Source organism: Nasonia vitripennis, chromosome 2 (genome assembly GCF_009193385.2).
Source record: "Nasonia vitripennis strain AsymCx chromosome 2, Nvit_psr_1.1, whole genome shotgun sequence".
Lineage (NCBI taxonomy): Eukaryota > Metazoa > Arthropoda > Insecta > Hymenoptera > Pteromalidae > Nasonia > Nasonia vitripennis.
Genome location: NC_045758.1, coordinates 7,122,940 through 7,144,444, shown reverse-complemented (window position 1 = coordinate 7,144,444; position 21,505 = coordinate 7,122,940). Strand labels below are relative to the sequence as shown.

The window sequence follows — 21,505 nt, the reverse complement described above, 5'->3', positions numbered from 1 at the left end:
AAATTGTTCTTCATTGATTTTTGAAAATCGATACCGGCAAATAATACACGGGAGTTTCGTACAGATGTTGGATAACAAAAGTAAACATAGCCCTCGCACCCGTTGTACGTTCCCCGGTATAATACAGCCCTACTCGCTCGCAAAACAACGGAATCCAGTGGAGTATAGATAACGCAGGGCCCACAAATTCGCCCAAGCAGCCCTACCAATCACTTAGGCCTCGTTACGGACTAGCCAGACGGCTCTAAAACCCATTGGCCAGCTCGCCGCGGCTCATTGTCCTAGCTCGCTCACGCGAGTCCGCGACGCTGCGATTTTCTCTCCGTGGAATGCGGTCTGGCCTGCAGCAGCGGCAGCTTTTTTTGGCTCGCTGCCGACGACGACGACGCCGGGACAAGAGGACGACGATGTCTCTCTTTTCCATGCGGCACGCCGTAAACTGCAGCGTAATAACTCGGCGATTCTAGCGACTAACCGCTGGCTGCAATTATCGTTTGTGTACCATCGCTGGACGACCCATCAATAATGAAAAAGCTCTCGCACTTCTTTTTTCGCCACCGTACAATTTTTGTTTTTTTTTTTTTTGCTCGATCGTCCCTGCTGCTATACACAAATTGATTTTTCTTTTCGTACGGACGTATGTAGGGGCTGTGCAGGGGGGAGCTTTTTTGGCATGGAAAACTAGGCTGCGGCGGACCGCAGCTGCTGCTGCGCGGGATATATTGAAATTGGCCGCTTTCTTTATTCCGTGATTACACGCCAGCTGCGGTTGCGTAATCGACGATGACGATGATTGAGTGAACTGGGTGGTCCGCCGCTATTGTGTTTATGATCTGGTTTCGCTGCAGCGAATTCGCTCGAGTTGCGGAAAAATGATTTCGTTGCGGTTCGCGGGAAAAGCCGAGTTTGAAACGCCGCTGCATATGTATTCAAGAGTTTGCGGCTCGCCGCGAGATTAATTTATAATGCGCCGGGAAATTGATCCAATTACTTGGGCTCTCGCAATTTATATACTTCGAATGTAAGGGATGTATCACATCAATCACGATGACTTCTTTATAAGGCGCGTGAATTATTCAAATCGCTTGTGTGCGCGAAAAATGTCTTTCGCGGAAAATTATTTTAATGGCGTTGCGGCCTCGGGTTCGAGTGGAATTGATACATCTTGTACGAAATATGATTTACGACGGTAAAACGAGCTGGAAAAGAGAAATTAACGGGCTAATTCCTCCAGGCTGTACTACTGTAGAAGAGCTACGAGAAAAAAGAGGAACTCGCTGGCCACCCACGGCAGGAGAACGAGTACAGCCGATCTAATAATTTTCGAAAAATAATTATTATCATCTCGTACACATAAAAGATCCTCGCCTACACGTAAGCCCGCATGTACGACGTCTTGCAGGGGAGAAATTTATGAAATCGCTGTGACCGCGCGCAGCGTTTTACATGCATAATTCTTACGCGTACATTCTCTCTCTCTCTCTCTCTCTCTCTCTCTCTTGCGCGCGCGCGAGCGCGAGCTTGCGTTGAAATTAATTTCTGCTTCTAATAAATCACTCGCGAAAACCGCCGCGCCGCACTGATACGGCCTCGTTAATGAATGTAATGACTAACGTTCGCTCGTTATCTGGCCTCTCGCGCTCTCTTCTTCTGCGCCTGTGTTATATACGTATGCACAGTGCTGCAACGCCGGCCACTACAACACAGCCCTTCTCGAGTGGATGCCCTTCGCGCTCCGTGCGTTAATTTCGGAAGTGCAGTATTGATTATCCGGAAGGAGCGTGACTCGCTATAAGCAAGCCTTCCCTGTAGGCGGCGGACAATTACGCGCGCGCCGCGGGTGGCTGACAAAAGCCTTCGCGAAAGTTATTAGCCCGAGGAGAAAGGTGTGACGTGTAATTGACGAGCTGTATGGTATTTTTGCATTGGGCAAACGATCGCTCGAGAGTGCAGGTATTATGGATAGATTTTCGGTTGTGGAGATAGCTGAGAAAGATTGATGACGACGCTTGAAAGGTGGGCTGTTAATCGATACCGGTGAGAGTGTAAAAATTGGTTAATCTTCGTAATGAAAGAGCGACTGCGTGTGCGTATCGCGAGATCTCTCACGTGTGTCGAAGGTTAATGCGTCTGCTTGATTGATTAGCCCGGGATAGTTACCGGATGGCTAATGCGCTCTTGTGCGTGTGTGAGTGTGTGTGGAGGGGTCGTTGAGAAGGTGTATACGGTGCAGTGGGAAAAATTGATTTTTTCGCAATTGAAAAGGTATACTCGAATGCGTCGATTACACGCCTATAACAGAGAGACGTGATTTATCGCCGATCGGCGAGTGGCGAATTTATTATTCCTAATGAACAGTGTCAATTTGACGGAAAGTGAACCCGCGATTATCTACGCGCATACGCTGGAAAGCAATCGACCTAAATTTCTTAATCAAACCGAAATAACCTACATATCCAGTATATAAATACGCTCGGCCGTAATAATAACAATATCCACGACGATAATTGAAAAACTCTGCGCACATACGCGATTCCCCCCTTGCACTCGGTGCGCATTACGCACGCGCGAGTCCGTCCATAAATAATCGTCGTATTGGCAATAAAATGGCAAAAAGGTAAACAGGCACCACCGACCAGCTTGGTTCAATGGGCCGCATCAAACCGTGCGCGCGTATACGGGTGTATAATAAAATACGTCTTATCTGCGATCGTAGCTCGACTAATTAACGCTCGTTTCGCTCCACACAGCGCGTATACAAAGTCGCGCCGCTGCGACGTAGTCTAACTCTCGTTGACTTTCAGACTTGAATGGCTTCCCTTTCACGTCGAAATTATACTTCTGACTGTCTCGGTGTGTATTTCGGTTATAAGTCAGCTGGCTGCGCGGAGCTCTGTCTTTATCGCAGAGCGGCCGCGCGCGCGCGACGCGTAATTGCCGAGAGTCCACCATTACCATATCGAAGAGATAAATAGCGGGCTTTTAGAGCCTTTCGACTCTCCCTCTTTTCCATAGGCTCTTTGCGATGCTGGTCTCGTTGGCTGCAATATTTAAGGCTTTTGTTTATAATTAACAATCATCCTAGGAAGAAAAGGATCGCTCGCGTCTGCTGAAATATTAACAGCCACTATACGAACCGCATATAGCTCTCGGAGAAAACACTAGCCTCGCAGCGCATACACACGTCTATACGTCTATATCCCCGGCGTCCGTCCCTCGACGCACTGAATATGTAAGCGCGCAAGTGCATAAGGTCGTGCGCTGCGGCGACGCAAAATTACAGGGATCCAGCTTTCTATGCGCTCCGCTGTAGCGGTCGCCGTCGTTTACGACCCATATAATAATTACGGTCTCTCCTGCGCACTATCTCTTTCTCTCATGCTGACGACACGCGCGTAAAAAATATCGGCTACACGCAGAGGGGGTACCGATGCATCGCGCGCGCGCAAGGGGTTCGGTTACTGCAATTGTCGCAGGGAAAACACGACGCGGGGAGTCGAACCACTGTTTAACGCGCGGGAGAAAAGTTTCTCTCTTGTTATCGCGTACGCGCGGCCTTTTTTTAGCTTTTTTTGCGGCTTTTCCTCCCGATTTACGAGATCGTTATGATGTAATGGATAGGACGCGGCGGTTTACGAGAGGGAGGATAAAAGTTTATTATTATACGCGGCGGCCCCGCGGTATACTGATAAAGTCGCCCGCTATTGATTTATCGCGGCCATTTAGCAGTCAGTCGTTGAAACAATATGTAGCGGCGTTTAAACTAAACTTTACCAGCGCCGATTTTACGCCCGCGATACGCTTCTTGAGGGCTATAAAGCGAGACTGCGTTAACCAAAGCTTGATTTAGCGGGCCGCCTCCGAATCGCGCGCAATAAAAGTGACGCGCTTTAGAATAATTTAATTTAATGCGCGGACGCGACTAATCGGCTTCTGCGCTAATTGGACTCCTTAATTTCTCCAGGAGTGCTCCAAAATTTCGCCTGGTGTAAATTCGTCTCGCTTATCGCGAGTCGCTTTTCGATCGAGATATTCGCGGCGTCGGGAAAAAAATCCAAGCTCGCTTTAACTACGTCCGTAGATGAGAGAGAGAGAGAGAGAGAGAGAGAGAGAGAGAGAGAGAGAGAGAGAGAGAGAGAGAGCATTAGCCGGTGCGATTAATGAACCCCTCTATTTATGCAGCTTGCGCAACACAGCCCATAACCGTAAAATTGCCGCCAATCTTCGACTTACCACTCGCTCCGGCGATTTGTCAAGCTTTTCCCGGAAAAACCGCGAGCTCGCCCGCGAATAATCCCAATAGCGTGATGGTGTATCCTCCGAATTCCTCCTGATAAGAGGAAGCGTTGTCCATAAATAAAACCGCGATAAACATCCTCTATACGCTCATAGTCGCTAATCCTCCGCAGTTCCTCGAGCCTTCCATAGCGCCGCGCATCTCCTATCCGCAATCATCCGACGAGTCTCTCGAACCGAGCAAGGGGTGAAGGGGGATATAAACTGTCCGGTATACATGTATATATAACTACGCAGGCGCGTGCAAATAGAGGAGAATCGTCGACCCACCGCGCGCGCGCAGATGACGAGAGCTGCGGAGGCACTTTCGCCTTATCTGTATAGCTGGCGCTGTGCGGGGACTGATATTTATCGCCGCAGACCGCCGGGCTGTGCTAGTCACGGGAGAGCATAGTGTCGCGATTAAGGGTCTGCTCGTATGCGCGCGCGCGGACTATGGGCTCTTTAAGAGAATTTATCGCCGATGATGAGCTTGTACGGCGATTATTAGTGCTATTCCTTTTTCTCGCGCATACATGCGAGAGCAGCGTAAGTACGACTGTAAACCTGCCGCCGCATGTTTTTGATTACCGGTGTAAGTCACCGATTACACAACTGTATATGCTATTTTTCACTTTGAATCATGGCCTGACGCGAGAATTCAATGGAAAACGCAATACAACTTTTGGCTCGCAGAAGAATCAATAACGCAGTCTCTCTCTCTCTCTCTCTGGCAAGAGGAGCTGGGACCGCCCATTAAAGACACCCTGGCGCCAGTCCTCGCTGCGGTGGCGACTTATCCTGTGTATATATTCGCGATTCCGTGCAGCTTATATTCCCTGGGGAAGGCCGCCGCGGCAAAAGAAGGAGAGAAAGCCAAGCAGCGATGCGCAATTAGCTGAGCAGGAAATGAGGCGACGACGTAGTCGCGCATGAACCCCAGCCGTAATAATATATAACCCTGACTTCTTCTTCTTACTTCTCGGGAAGGGAGAGTAGAAAAAACGAATTATGGCTCCCTTTCTTATCTCCCGACCTTTGTCCCGCGGCATTCCATTATCCGCGCCGGCTGATGTATACGCAGAGGGCCGCGAGTGCTCACCTTTCAATTAGCACCTCTGGGGGTACACGCACCTCCCCGCGTCTCCTATATGTATATTTATGCGTTTGGCTCCTACTGTCTGTACACACACACACACACACACACACACACACACATTTCGAGATACTCCTTCGCGTTTTTGTTTAGAGCCGCTCTGCTCTGGAGTAGCGCCCGTTTAATTTGAAGAAGCGGAAAAGGTAAAGACACGGCGCTTTTCATCTTTTTACGTGTACCCAGCAGCGGCTTTTTCTTAGCTGCAGCTTCTCCAGCCGCTATTCATTTGTCTGCGCGCTCGCGCGCTGGATAATGCGGTCTTTATTATTCCCGATGTGCCCGAGTAAATGTAGCTCCGGGAAGAGCGTAAACAACGTGCCCAGGTAAAATTTTCAAGTTTGGCTCTCTCTTTTTTTCTCGTCTAAACAAATGTTCTGCGGTTCGGCCGACGAGTGAACGAGAACGGTAAACAAGTGTCCGCTGGTTTTAATATCGATCGTAAAAATGCCTATGCGGTGGTTTCAGAATATTTATTAACACTTTATGGCACTTATATACACCCCTGCGTGTAGAGTCCACGCGCCCCAAAGATTCGGCATGTACACGCGCAACATAACGGCGCTATCACGACGGCTTTTAATAATGCCACTTAGCTCGCGCGCAAATTTATCGAGCCGATTATTAGAGAAATTTCAAGGCCGTTAAATTCGTCGACCCTTTCTGCAAGGCGCGCGTATATTCGCGCGGCGGCGGCGGCAGCGAGAGCAGCGTCGTCTCGTCGCGTCGTAAAGCCTCGTCATTGTCTGGGCTGTTTAACGTCGGCGACGGCGGTCGTTACGCGTATAGAGAGAAAGGGCGAGCGAAGCTCTGCGCGCCGGGCTATATCGTATTGTGTGTGCGTATCGCGCAAGCTTCAGACCGGAGGCTGCAGTAAACGCGCACCGGCATAGAGAGAGACAACACCGTGCGAGCTTTATCTATACCTATATGCATGGCACGCACCACCCGCATCCTCTGACTGACTGACGGGTATTTTTTGTTTTAAATATCGACGTAATTTCGCCTGGCAGTGCTTTTTCGGGGGCTGCTCTCTTTCGCCTTTGTTAGTACGACTTGATACGGAGGGTCGTGCGCGAACTGTACGTGCGTCCTGCAGTTTATTGCGTGCGAAGGGCTTTCGGAGGGATGCCGGAGAGCGGCAGACGGATGCGAGAGCGGGGAGTCGGGGGGACAGTTTTTTGGGAGGCTTGACGCTGACGTTGGCGGATATTAAAAGTAGCACTGCGGGATTAACTTTGATTACGCTCACTTCATTGGCTGTTGCGGTGTATTAGGATGCGAGACTGTGTAGCGGAGCTAATGCTCGGTATCATGGAGAAACAATGTAACAATAGTAAAATGGGTAGATCGAAGCTTCGCATTGCTTCTAGTGAAAAAAGCGCGAGATGTCGGAAAATAAAACGGGGAACAAACGCCGTCGTCGATCGTTTTATTTTTATTCCGATGGCGAGCTCTCTCGCGAAAAAATTGCTTTAGAGCAGTGGGCTTAATCACATTCCGATAAATCGGACGAGAACTCGATTATTGCCGCGTGCGCGCGGCGAACGTGCGGGATATGAGTTTGAGAAAAAAGAGGCAAAAATACGCGCTCGCGAGTTCTGCAATCCGCTTTTTCGCAGCACCTAGCACACGATCGAGGCATTATAAAAGCCCGAACAATTCGCGATCGATTATCAAGTCAGTGGCTCTCCCGTTATTTAATTCCACGAGAGAAAATTAAAATTAACTGCCGAACAAAAGAGTCTACTCCCATTATTCCCTTCGCATTACCCCTGGACATAACGGTATATAAAAAATGCAGAATTCGAAGCCAAAAAAGCAAGGACGACAGATACTGCAGTACACCTCGTCATCCTTCCCGGGATAGACGCGCGCGCGTGTTTTCTCGCGCGGAAAACGTATAAGCCCGCGGAAAGTTAATTAAATGGAAAGTCGCAGCGCGACGTCAGGACAATTATCTCTCTACTCGAGCGCAATTAACGCGCCTATACGAAGAGCCATATTCTCGAGCGCTAGCGCAGGGGGACGACGACGAGCAGAGAGTATCACGACGCGCGCGGAAAACACGCGGCTTTGATCGTCGCGACGAACCGGGGGTACATATACGGAGAAGCTGGCTGAGTATTCGAAAAATTCCGCTCGTTATATACCGGCCGGTGATCGGTTTCTCGTCCAGATCGGTTTCGCATCTGAAATTATTCAACGCTTGAAAATGCTCCGCACTATCTCTCGGCGCGTCTTCTCGATCCAATCTCATTCGACGACTGCCTGTCGGCGGCGTAAGTTCTCGCTAAAGCGTCTCTCTCTCTCTCTCTCTCTCTCTCTCTCTCTCTCTCTCTCTCTCTCTCTCTCTCTCGTATACATGCAGCCGCGCGGCATAATCGTCGGGCTCGTAAAGGCGCGTAATTGCGCCCCGTAATATTCTCGGCAACTGCGGCGGCCCATAACAGGACAAAAGTCATGCGTCCGCATTGGGCCCATAGGCATGTATGACGCGGCGGTGTAGGATCGACTGTGTGCAAGTACTCGCTAAAAGAGAAGCAGTGCAAAATATTTCTCGCGCTCCTCCTTTTTTCCAGTATCCGTGAAATTGCGAGAGCCATATTCTATGGGTTACTTACGCTCGCGCGAGCGGAATGCGTGGTGGTTATATTCTTTACGAGGCTCTTTGAAAAAGACGCTTTGCGCGCGAGTATGTCGGTTAGATGTGACAAAAGTTTTCGAGAGCGAGACTCGCAAGTTTTTGCCTTCGCGCGTCCTTTGATATGGAGGGTTTTACGAAGCTAGTTTTTCCTTTCAAGTTAGAGGGTGTTATTTCGAGAGATCTTCCTCCGCGTAAAAACTCGTTGATCGAGTACGTCCGAGTGAGTTATACGTTCACGTGTTGCGGCGCAATCGAGAGTCGTTCCAGATATCGTACGCGCGAGCGGGTATTTTCTCGATCGCCATTTCTCGCGAATCCTTATCAATTTACGCGCCGTGTAATACGCTCGGCAGCACGTCTAATAAAGATTCGTGCAACGCTTGCAATTACAACGTATATAACCAGCGCGAAGTCATCGTTATACCGGAACCAAAAAAAAGTCGGTCTCAAGACCAGTAGCCTCGCAACGACGTTCAATTATCACTTCAGCGAAACCCGACTACACCACAAGACACTGCAGCAGTAGCACGAAATGCGTCAAAACACGCGGAGCCTTGACCGCCCGACGATGTTTTCACTCTCTCGTGTTCAGCGCAGCCTAATAAATCCTCGTCGTCGTGCGCTTAGACCACGCGAGGATAGCACAGCGCAGAGACTCACGCTCGCGTGCAGATTCGCGCTGTACTCATTGGTGCTCGTGCACGCACACGAGGGACACACTTTTATGCGTGCAGGACAGGATTATGTGTTTATATCGCGGCGGTGCCGAGTCGATCTCTCTCTCTCTCTCTCTCTCTCTCTCTCTCTCTCTCTCTCTCTCTCTCTCTCTCACTCTCTTGGCCGGCGCATGTCGACAAGACTCGTGCTACTGTTGCTCCCCATGCACACGCTGCTGTTGACTGGATGATTGGCTCAATTTTTGCCGAGCGTTTGATGTTCCTGCTGCTCTTTTTATTTCTGCGCGTCTCTTGCTCGCGTGGAGGACAGGCTATTAGGGGTGAACGCTTTCGACGAGAAATTATGTATAGCCAACTTCTCTTTGCTCGCTTATAATTGCGTTGTTTGAGCTACTTTTCGCAAGGAAAATCCAATCACGCGTAGAGCATTCCTGCCGCGCAACAACCCGAAAAATTCAGCAACACGCAGGGCGGTTCCTGTACACAACGAAACAAAGCACAGCAAAAAGAATGTCAACCGACCGACAGGCACATCGTGTCACGTATAGCGGAAGTTTCGGCGGCCGCTGGATTGTAAACGCAGCTTTACAGGAAATCGAAATCCAATGGCCGAGCGTACGTGACCCGCGAGCCCCCGCATACGCGCGCGTCGCTCTGGCGACTAACGCAATTATGATTTTAGCTCAATCCGCGTTAATCGAACTTTCCGTCTGCGCACGTGGGTTGCATCGACAGCCCTGACAGTGTTCGCTGGTGTGCGCGTGTTGGGAGGGAAAAAAAAACTCGGCGACAAATCGGCCGATCGGGAATGTGGTTGTCCGTGTGTTTGACGCTCGTAACTCTATGCACGTATGCGTACATGCTCTTTCTCTTTCCCGCGGGTTTACGGCTTGTAGTATAAATTATCGAGCGTAGTATTCCGTGGGGGCAATGATGTAAACGTGAATTATTCAATAGTTTACGGGTTATGAATTTTTGGCACGTTGCACTGGACTATGTGCACGATGTTTTATGATCGTTTCCGAAGAGTTTGATGGGTTATGAAATTATTATCATAGATTGGACGCGGTGATCGAGTGTAACGCAAAGCTATCGATCGACGTGCATATTAGATAAACTTTATAATTAAATTAAAACATGCGGTGCGAACGATATGTCACCCCCGTTGCTGTGTGTATTGATACAATTAGAGGGTAACTCGCGTGGGATCAACCCTTTCGCAACTTTTAATTATCGAAGCGATCCCCCGATGGAAATTTCCCGTTCCGCGCATTTTTCCGCACTCCGCTCCTATTACACGGCCGCCTACAAACGAGCCGTGCGCACTCACTCCCACAAATGTCCTTGACACGTGATTAGCCCTCTCGTCGCTCACCCCTTCAGTTTCACTCTCATTTTTACACTACGTATATACGCTGCTGCCTATATAGCCTCTCTCTCTCTCTCTCTCTCTCTCTCTCTCTCTCTCCTCGTTTCGTCATGCGGTAAATCACCGAAAGTGCGACGTGCGCGCGTCTACCCATACCTACCCGCACTTTCCCTACCCCTTGGCCTGCATTCATTAATTAGCCGCTTCGGCTCTCGTATTAGCGCGCTAGAGCAGGGCGAAATTCTGCGCTGCCGCCGACGCTATACTATATATGTATATACCGATAATGCATATGCATATCTCCGAGTGCGCGTATCATTCGGAGCGAGTTACCGGACAATTATTAGCGCCGCGTGGGCCCTCTCATGCGACGACTGTTAAATCTAGTTTGGATTTAGAATGTATATACATTGGCTGCTAATGGACGCGCGCCGGTGGCGAAATCGCTGCGATAAACAGTCGTCCGCTGCTACATATATAGCCCTGCTGCTTTGATTTCGTATGTGTATGCCGCTGATGCGAATTATTCGTTCGCGCAGACAATTATTTCGTAATCACCGTGTGCGTGAGGCGATCGATCGCTTGATTACATACGATGGAGGTCGCACAGGTAGTAACGAAATCTGCCACATCGTGCATTTTTCTCGGCTAATTGATCGTAAATCAAAAGTAAAGAATCACAGCGTGGCCCGGAGCGTTTAATAAGGGGCTTTCAGAGAAAGCGAGAGGCGCATAAGGCGCGATTAAGAAAGCGAGGAACCCTACCCCTCCCCATCAATCTGAATTGATAACCGTTAATCTTGGCATTAAAATGCGCTTCATTTAAGACCTTATTCCGGGGCAAATCTCTCTGCTCCTCGCTCGACTCTATTCTTATTCCAATGAAATCGCACCGGAGGGATTATCACCGCAGTTCGTCCGAAGTTCATCGAGTCTAAATCCTAGCATTTAGTTCGCCCTTTGTATAACACATCATATATAATTACATCGTCGGAATCTAACGAGCGTCGTTTATTTTTGCTGTTCACAGGGACTTGAGACCGGCGAGTCTGGAGAAGGGCCAGGAGCTGCTGCGACTGAGGTTCTACGGAGCTTACGCCTGGGGCGGTCCGCTCATCGTCGCCGGGCTGGCCATCTTCCTCGACAATCTTCCCGAGACGCCTGGCGAGACCTTCCTCAGGCCTCACTTTGGCCAGAAGATGTGCTGGTTTGCTGGTAAGTACCTCGCGTTTTGATCTCTTCCGCGCGCGAGCTTGCCTTATCGTAAATTGTAAATCGCGGGTGCCCACTGCAGCGGACACGTGGCTTGATTTAATTTAGATCGCTGGAGAGAGCTTCGCTGCTCGGATTCCGCGTTTAGAATATCAAAGTAGCTCGACTTGTTCGTCTTCCGCTCCGAGCTTGCGAGATCGAATAAACAAGATCGCTGCGCTTTTAGATAACGAATATGAATTCGTTTTTGCTTCTGGGAAAATGTATAATACGCGCATGTTCGTGTGACCCAGTGTAGTGAATCATATGAAGGTGCGGTCGATCGAGATCCATCAAGCGTCAACCGAACTCATCGAACTACCCAGATACACACAACGTTACACACTCCGCCCACGCTCAGTAGCCACAACGCGCGAAATCTTGACCGCGTGATCCCTCGCATGGCAATCACATTAGACAAACACAAACAGCCTCTGCTGCCCTCACGTATAGCCGATCAAACAAAGGCTTGCCTCGCGCGCGTTAGCGCGTGAACTCGCGCAAAGAGAGCTTGCGGGGAAGCGAGCCTCTCTTTATTATTTCCCCGCGAAGTAGGTTTGCGAGTCAATCCGTCGCTGATGGAAGCTCTCGTTATGGACTGTTTACTGTGCGCGCTGCAACTGCACCCACAGCTCGTGCGCGCAATCCCACGCGATGTGTGCGTACAGAGACGGCCGACCTCGTGTGGGTACGTCAATAACCTCAAGTCCAACACCGCGTCGTCGTCTCCTAATACAGCTCTCCTTCTGTCTATAGCTATACACAGTACCGCGCGCCGCAAACACGGATGATCAGCTCCTACGTGCTGTATATTTACACCGGGTACGCAATCCTCGTATATTACTGCGAGTACAGCTGCTGCGCATGTATATGTATATGTGCGTTATTCTACGTCATAAAATCGCCGGGCCGATAATTCGCATTACGCCGGCCGCCGACGACGCGCGGATTCGCTCTTCCTACACGCGACGGCCGTACAAGTCGTCGGGGAAAAGGCCATTAACGGCCGGAGAATGCATAAATCTCTCGTTCATCTCTCTCTCTCTCTCTCTCTCTCTCTCTCTCTATATATATATATATATATATATATATATATATATATAGAGAGAGAGAGAGAGAGAGAGAGAGATATCGGCTTATAATAATGCGCGGCCGCAGCCCCGTTCGACGGAGGATCATCCGGCGCTGCTGATATTGTTCGCTACAATGAGTCTTCTCTCTCTCTCTCTCTCTCTCTCTCTCTCTCTCTCTCTCTCTCTTATACACTCCCGCACTTTCTTCTCCCTTCTTTGCACGCGCGGGAGATACCAATCTTACCTTTTGTACACCATCTTGGGTTTCGCGACCGCTTTTTGTCTTTCTCGGTCGTGTGGAGAGGGTTTGTTTCCCTCTCGGCGTGTGATTTTCCTTTTTTTCGTGGATGGGACTTTCTTAGCCGGTATTGTCGGTGCGTGTATTGAACGGAGGCTTCCGAAGACGATTTCTGGGCTTATTATTACGCCGCGTTATTCTCGTATCGGAGGAGCTTTTCATTGCGTTGTATGCGACGAATGATGGATATATCTGACTCGATCGGGCGAGAAATTGGGTACAATAATGACGAGCATTATATGCGAACGGTTCATACATAATATCGTGGGGAGTAGGTCCATTGTTGAGAGTATTCCTTTATTGGGTTGTCGCTTCTTCTCGAGCTTTCAGTGAATTATTTAAACAAGCGAATAAAATATAAACGATCTTAATCACGAGTGGCAGCCCAAAAGTAACTCCCCTTTCGAAGCATCGATTCTTCACGCATCGCGGGTGCGAATTCGCAAATCTCCATCCGCCGACGAAAAGAAGAAACGAACTGAAGCACTCTACCCCAGGCAGTAAATTTTTATCTCTCGCTGAATTCTGCATATAGCTCCTTGTCAGATGCAGCAGCGCCGGTATTATCTCCGAATATCCCTCGACTATTTTCTCGATACGGCCATGATGCGGTAGACGCGCGCTCGGCGCAAAAGCCAATACGTCCTATCCTGGCTTACATCTGCGCGATGCTAAATCAGGATAATGGCGTCCCGTGGGAGAAAGAAACTGCAGCCTATACGCTCGACAATCGCCACCACCGTCGTCGCTGTGAAGATAAAGAAGGTGACGCGCGCGCGTTTTTATACCGGGAAAATAAAATCGAGATATACGGTGGCTTTTTTATTTGCGTCTGAGGGGATATAATGGCATAGTTCGCGCGAAATGAAGGATGATTTTTCTCGGCCGAGCCTCTTGACGGAGAAAAATTAACGCGCGAGGGAGGGTTTTTACGCGAGTACCATTAATTATGATTCACCCCTTTGTCCTTCGCTTGCGGACGGTGATTATTTATTTTCGTATGAGAGAGAGAGAAAGCTGATTTCAGATTTAGGGAAAATTGTTATTAAATGATCTATGTACTACAGATAATCTGATGTATGTATATAAATCAGATAATTTCTGCAAGCTTGACGAAGCTCGACGAAGAAAACAACCAGCAGCGACATTTCTCCCCTAGCGCAAAGTGATTCCGGCGATAAACTGTCAGAAAGGTACCATGTACCAAACTTATACGTCCCGCACATAAAATCCGTATACAGCGTCCCTGTCCCTCATCGTCAGAATTGGAGATAAATAAAGTTGCAAAGAGCGTACTTAGCAGAATCGGCAGCAGAAATAAGAAAAATAATTCACCCGGCGCCGCGTATACATCAATTAAACTAAAAACACGCGCGGTCGCGCGGGGGCCGGAACAAACGAGCTTGATTCACGGGCAATTAAAATCGTTGCTCCTCGAGCTTTCTCTCTCTTGCGAGAAGACAAACGCGCAGCAAGCCGGAGAAAATTCTCGCGGAAAAAAGACGGCGAGAGAAGAAGAGCGCCGTGAAAAAAGGCGCAAAGGTCGATAAAGCCAGTCGCTGCTGCTGCTGGGAGAGGAGTGTGTAAATAAACGTAAACACAATTAAAAGCCGAACGAAAAGTAGGGGCGCCGCCGTTTTTCTCTCTCTCCCCGTACGAAAATCGCGAGGGGCGGCTCGAGGCAGAGAAAGCGAAAGTCTGAAAGCTTTCGCACACACACAGACACCCCTCGCGGCAGCAAAGATAGACGATGGGGTGGACGAGATAAACCTGGCGCCAGTCAGACTACAGCCGGCTTTCCATACACGCTCGCGCGCATCGCACCCTTAGCCCATCAGTGCAACATGACTAGTCGAACGGCTCTCCGTTCGGCACAGTTCACCCCAGCCGTCGTGTGTGTGCGTGTGCGGGATGCTTGTGGAATATGCTGCCGCTGCTTGGTAATGCTCGAAACTTACACGCGTCGTACTGGTTGCCGATTCACACGCACGCGCGCCGAGGCATTATGCGTCTATGACAATGGTATTGAGCATAATGTACAACTTGCGGGCATAATGGTCCACATCGTGATGAATCGCATTGTGCGAGGTGCGTGAGATGCTATCTTCTCGCTAGCGATGTATATTTTAATTTAGTGATTAGTAAACACGCTCGAAAGAACATTTCGGATCTTCAAAGGGTGCGCAATACGTATACGAGCCCCTCGGTAATGCTCAATAACGAGTAGTAGTGTTCCAGGTAGTCGAAGCCCCGCGCCAACTCATTCCACAATTATCAGCGGCATCAATCAAGCTACCAGCGCATTCCGCTTAGTAATCAAACTGCACTTGCAGCAGCAGCAGAACAACGCACGGCACTCGAACCGCCGACAATAGCGACAAGGCGCGCGCCGAGTCTCTCGCAGGGGGTATAGTGCGTGTATAGGGTCAAGTGCGCCGTATATAGTAGTATATAGCTGCCGGCTCAGCAGCAACTCTCCACGCGCCGCACATGTCTATCTAATCCGGCGCGGCGCACGATAAGCGCTGCTCCCAATATAGCTGCGGCCCCGGCGCAGACGATCTACTACCTGCCGAGGCGCGCGCGCGCGCGGGCCACTCGAGAGTCTCGTTCTCTCGAGGGGATGATTGCTGCCGGGCGGCCACGCGAAATCGTCGATGATGACGAGCTGTGCCGCTCTCTCTCTCTCTCTCTCTCTCTCTCTCTCTCTCTCTCTCTCTCTCTCTCTCCTCTCTCTCTGGCGTAGGATATGATGGAACACTCGAGAGACGCAGAGATAAAGGCGGATTTAGCGAAGCAGGAAAAATCGAGGGCTAGCACAGCGTGGCGGCAATTTATTTCGGATTACGACTCTTCCACCGGGCTTTGGAGTACTGCGTGTTCGCAAATCTGTGCGTATATGATGAGGGGCTTGAAAGCTGCCTAATAAACAAAAGAATGTGCCGGTCGTTTCGCGAAACAGTTTGATACAATTAACGTCGCCAACTACTGAAGGAATGCGTCGACGAAGGGACCGGAGCTTTTGTGCCTGTTAGTCCCGGGTGTTTAATATCGATCAATTATTTCGAATTCCAGCCTGATTGATTGACTGCGTCCTGACACTGGATGTGTTCGGCTCCGCTTTGGTTTTAATTATACTTTGGAGAGTAGTGCTTTGGATCCTGGGAATAGGCTATGATTATTTTCTTCGCTGCGTCCACTTAAGATTCAGTATACCGAGACATGACAAACAGCTTTCTTTGAGCACATCCTATTCTCTCGGTTGATTGGCCTTAGGGAAAGTGGATCGGAGAGAACGATCATTGGGGTCGTACTCGTTCCTCGTCTCGGGTGCGGCCGAGCTTTTCTTTCGACCGTACTTCGGCAGTATCAATTAGCGAAAAAGCGAGCGTGATTCGCACATCAAGAGGTGATTTGGTTTGATGGAACAATTGATGGTTCGAACATTTCTAAATCCCCTCGATCTCGAAAAATCCTTTCACTATATAAAACCGACGCGATCGAGTCGGCTTCCGTAAATTCAGTCAAAAGCGCGATGAATCACACATACGCGCACCGAATAAAGTTCAATAAACGAAAGAGCGATCGGCCTCGGCCAATTCATTCTCTTTATCCGGCGCTCCTCCGCCGCCTTCGACGCGCTTGCAAATCACGCGGCGGGTCGCGTGCGCGAAGCAATTTGGGAAGTGCGAAATCGCGAGCCGAAAAAAAGAGCCACCACTACTGCTATAGATACATACGAGGGTGTGTGCATACGAAGCACCGTAGTGGCAAGCACAACTGCTTTCGAATATCGAGAGAAGAGAAGTATTTTATTACGGCGTTTTTATCGATGGTCGGTCGGTGCAGGGACTCGTGAATTATTTTTCGCCGGTGGTTTTTATTCATCTCGTGAGCGGCTTTGATTGATGCACGAAGGCTCCTTTACAACAGCTGTTCGCTGAGTGAAATAGCTCGACTTTTACAGCGCGCGCGGATGATATGAAAAACAGCGAAGCTGAGAAAAACGATTCAATTCTTTACTTCTGGCGCTGCGCGGAGACGATAAATTTCCATATAGGAGTCTCTGCCGTAAGACGCACAGATATATCCCAATGTTACAGTGGCGCAGTTTGTCCGAGCATTCCCGGGTATAACATTAGGTGCGGCGGCGCGGCAGCCGCCGATTTCTCTCCCGCGCAGTATACAGCGTTATACAGAGCGGGTATAACGGCGGCCGCTAAAGCATCGAACGGCACGCGCGGGCATAATTCACTTATGTTTGTTATGGGTTGCCATGGGGAGTGAGATATAACCGGGTGAAACAGCTATTGTTGGCGAGTCGCCAAAACTGGGCGAATATAGATAGCGCTGTGTGTTGGCGGCGCGTCGCCAGTCCTACGTATACCTACACTATCTTCTCTCTAAATGTACAAGAGTGAAAAATCACTCTAATAGAGTCAAATATCACTCTTTTGGGAACATAAAACAGAGCCAGTCGGAATAGAGTGAAAAGTAATTTTCTTCAAGAGTGATTCATGTCACTCAAATCCTTGAGTGACATGATATTTCTACTAATACTACAAGCCTAACCTAAAAATAATTAAAAATGTATGTTTATCATCACGCTGTGAGTAACTTTTAAAAAAAGATAAATTTTCAAAAATTTAATTATTTTTACTATTATTATTTTAGATTCATTATTTATTAACTCATTATTTCATTTATTGTTCGTATTATTATTAATTTATTATTCATGCATTTATATTATTATTACTTAATGTACTGATTTAGTATAGATAATTAGGGAAATTAAAATTTTTTGACGGCGACGGGATTTGAACCTGGACACCCCCAGCTTGACAGTCGAGTACACTAACCACTCATCCAAACAGGACTCGTGTGTACACAGACTTTCGGATCGAATATATCGACTACTTTACATATTAACTAAAGTTAATAATATATGAACAATTATTTATAAATAAAATCAGCAATACTTTCATAATGTAACTAAACATCTGATTATTAGATAAGTCAATTTATACCTTTTAAATTTGCATTATTTTCCGTGCGACATCACTCCAGCATCGAGTGATTCAGAGCAGGAAAAATTTATCACTCGATTACTTTGAGTCATTTTTATGACTCTATAGCTAGAGTGATAGAAAATCACTCTATAAGAGTGATTTGGATCATGTTATGACTCAAACTCGAGTGATCTTACTGATTACTTCTTTTTAGAGTGAAAAAATCACTCTTGGAAATTTAGAGAGTTTGTATCCCCTACTCGCTGTACGCTCAGCCCTCCGAAAAGACTTTGAATTTTTTCTGTTTCGTTTCCGCCGCGGAGGACCTCCAAACAGATAAAACTTGATCATCCCGTCCCGAAGCGGCTGCAGAGAGAGGGAGAGCTAGTTGTAATCTCTCGCGAAGTTTACTCCCACGCGAAATCTCGCGGTATTTAAAGAAATTACGGATCGGACTGTATACAGAGTGCGCATCACGGAGGGGTTTCGGGTCGATTGAAAATGCAAAAGTTTCGACGCGCCCCCCCCCCCCCCCCGAGTCCACGCCTCCGCGCTTATAGCTGCAGTCTGTATAAGGGTGAGAGAGCTGCGGAAGAAAAGCGAGCGTAAAATGTGCAAATTGGCGGGATGAGAAATGCGTGGCTCGAAAGTTTCCCAAGATATTTGGCGACGCCGTCAGCCCCCCTACAGTATTTTAACTATTGTCCGAGAGTGGAAATTCAAATTCTCCTAACGAGCTTTCTCTCGAGGATCAGCATTGAAATGTGAATAAGGACTGCAGGAAGATCCTCGCTTTCTTACGCGATGATTCGATTGATTTCATAGTTGGTTTTGGCGATCCGATCTTCGGTGTAATAAACGCATGAGACGTCTTTATTGAACCGAAGGCAGATGAATACTTACGCACACAATGAGCCTCCATGAAAAATTTAAACGAATGTATTAATGCGCAACAATGCGCCGGGAATAACCGAATTTCTTCACCCTTTCGCATCCTCCAAAGCCGACACAAAAAAAGAGCTCCGAACATTTTTCATACGAGATCAACAAACAATGCGCCCCATTCACCGGCAATCCCCGCGCATCTTTCCAGCGCACGATAATCAAATCAGCCCCGCGTTAATCTGCTGAAACGACCGGAGCATCAGCACACAAAGCCGCTCGAAACAAGACGAACACAGAGAGAGAGAGAGAGAGAGAGAGAGAGAGAGAGAGAGAGAGAGAGAGAGAGAGAGGCGGGCAAGAAAGGGAATGAAAAAAAAAGAGAAGAATCGGCCCGCTACCGGTATATCCCTCGGCGTTTGAAAAGCGAAAACGATTCGGCAGCAGGGAGATCCGTGAAAGTTACAAGTCGCCGAGAAACGGGTTTCGGGGATTATGTCATATAAGCCGAGCCCGCCGCATTGGGTCACGTGCCGACGACAGACACACATACTACTGAAGTGGGTCACACATCGCCGACTGCTACGCTGCATTCGTCTTCGGACGTCTAATGTATAGGGCCTGCGCGTGCTGCTCGTATTTATGACTGTTTGCTCTCGCGGTGAATGGGAAGAGAAGTCGCGTCTCTCTCGGTGGGTTCTTTTTTCGGGTCTTTATTACGCGATGCGAGAGGGAACGTATCGGGTTCTGGGACGGAGGCCGTTCGTGATTTAGAAGGTTTTTAAGGAGAGCGCACGCGACGGATATAGAATTTTTCGCTACCCATCCGAGATTCAATTTAGTTTCGGCTCTTTTCCGAACGACGGTCGATCTATCTTTTATGACGAAGCGTTTTTCCCAAAATTCTATAATACGTTATGCGATAAACGCAAATATCACACTGCACGATGCCTTTGCCAGCGACGTCGTTCGAGCTTTTAAAAGCAGCTTTCCACGTACGGCATATAGAGGCCCCGGTATGTCTATACGTACAGCGAGCGGCTGGCGCATTACTCCTAATACAGCCTTTAAAAGTGCCGGGCGCGAAACTACACGTGAGCGGCGGCTCATGAAAAAGTAATGCTCCTTTCATGGGGCGCACGTGAAGCTTTCCCTCGACTGCACGCGCGCGTCAGCTCCCCTCTCCTATACTCGCACGTACGCGTGCGCGCCTTCTTTCTCCTTTTCGTCGACGCTTCTCTCTTTCGCGCGCCTCATTCCGCCTCTACCACCGCCGTATACGAGTAGCGTTTACTTTACTGCGCGCAGATAGAGGAGACACGCGAGTCTTTATTTCTCTCCCACGCGATCCCCGATAAAATGCAGCAGCTTCGATTTCAGCTGCGCTTTTTAAACGCTCCCCGCGTACCAGCGGCTTTATGCTTGACTCTTCGAGTGTGATGCCTGGCGTCGTCGACCGGAGGTTGCGATTTATTTGTATGTGTTCTTAGCGGATTTTTTGAGCTGTGCGAAATTTATGGGATCTCCTGCTTGCAGCGCAATTTAGCTACACCGAGAAATTGTTTATTCACGAGGATCGCGAGTATGTCGGGAATTTAATTACTCGAAACACAACGCTCGCTGCAAAAATGCATTCCTGTTATATTAGACCTGAAAATTATAGAGGCCTGAATTCCGGCAGCGAGAACTTTCAGTCATTCGAAGTATGTTTTGAAAAATCCATCGTGCATGCGTACACCGAAGCTCTTCATCGTTGATATCAGCCAGTTACAGCTTGTCCGAACGAAACTCCGAAGTATCATATACCCACAACTCTGAGAAGAAAAGTCCCGTAATCCACTTCCGTATCGCAGTGTTTGCACAATTTCGATTCTTCGAGCGCTACTTTATTCGCGAAACTCGAGAGTCGCTCGCGAACTATAAAAAAAATCAGCAGTCGCGTCGCTCTCGCGCATAAAGCAAGGAATATACGTACTGTGTACTCTCTCTCCCTCTCGGTCCATTTGCAGGAGCGGCGAACATTGCAACACGATCAGATGGTTTACTATAATTCTCAGCGGCGGACGTATATTGCCACGAGCAACTCGAGAACACCGACGAAGACTTCCTTTCCCCGCGGCGCGAGTAGCGCGCGCGCGAGACGAGGTCAACGTTTTATTCCAGATAGTGCAGTCGTTTCTCCCAGCTTTTATTTGCCTTGACAACATTGTACACATCGTCGAAGAAAACACCTTTCTCGCGTGAGATGGAGTATATTTTTTACGTTGTATTTTGGACGAAAAAGCGTCGATGAGCGCCAATCTCGAAAACAAGCGAAAGATAACAACTTTCACACCTATACACAGCCTGGCAATCCAATTTCCGCAAGCTCGATCTCTCCCGAGAAATTACGCGTTAATCCAACCGGACACTCTTCTGCGTCGTACGCGATCCCAGAAATGAAAGTCAAACAGCGCCGATCCTTATCAGTTTTCTCCGGCTCTTCGAATTCGCGGAGCAAAAATACACCCCCCCCCCCCCCCTCTTGTAGCCGCGACAGACATAACAGGCTCTCGTATTTAAAGAGCAAACACGAGGAGCAGAGAGGCTAGCTTGCACATTGAATTATAATTCGCGGAAGGTTAGGAATGCCCGCGGCGCTGCCGCGCGAGTTAATTGCGAGAAGGTGTACCAGTAGTGCCTAGCATATAGGCGCACGAAAGCCGGGAGATAGAGAGAATTTCGCGCGGATAAACCAATTGAACGCCACGCCGAGCGAAGCTTCGCTCTCTCTCTCTCTCTCTCTCTCTCTCTCTCTCTCTCTCTCTCTCTCTCTCTGTGTTTGCCGACGATTTTCGGCCTATTAGCCAGTTTGTTATTGAAGCGGCTTAG

At 48.7% G+C, this 21,505-nt stretch overlaps 1 protein-coding gene across 2 annotated transcripts in view; it reads left to right on the top strand.

Moving 5' to 3' along the window:
• Positions 1-21,505, top strand: part of LOC100123199 (probable G-protein coupled receptor Mth-like 1) — a 169,867-nt gene that overhangs the window by 127,293 nt on the left and 21,069 nt on the right. For both annotated transcript variants that reach the window (XM_008211684.3, XM_001606761.5), the window contains exon 5: positions 11,152-11,336. In XM_008211684.3, the coding sequence (XP_008209906.1) occupies positions 11,152-11,336 (185 nt within the window). The remainder of the gene's footprint in view (positions 1-11,151; positions 11,337-21,505) is intronic.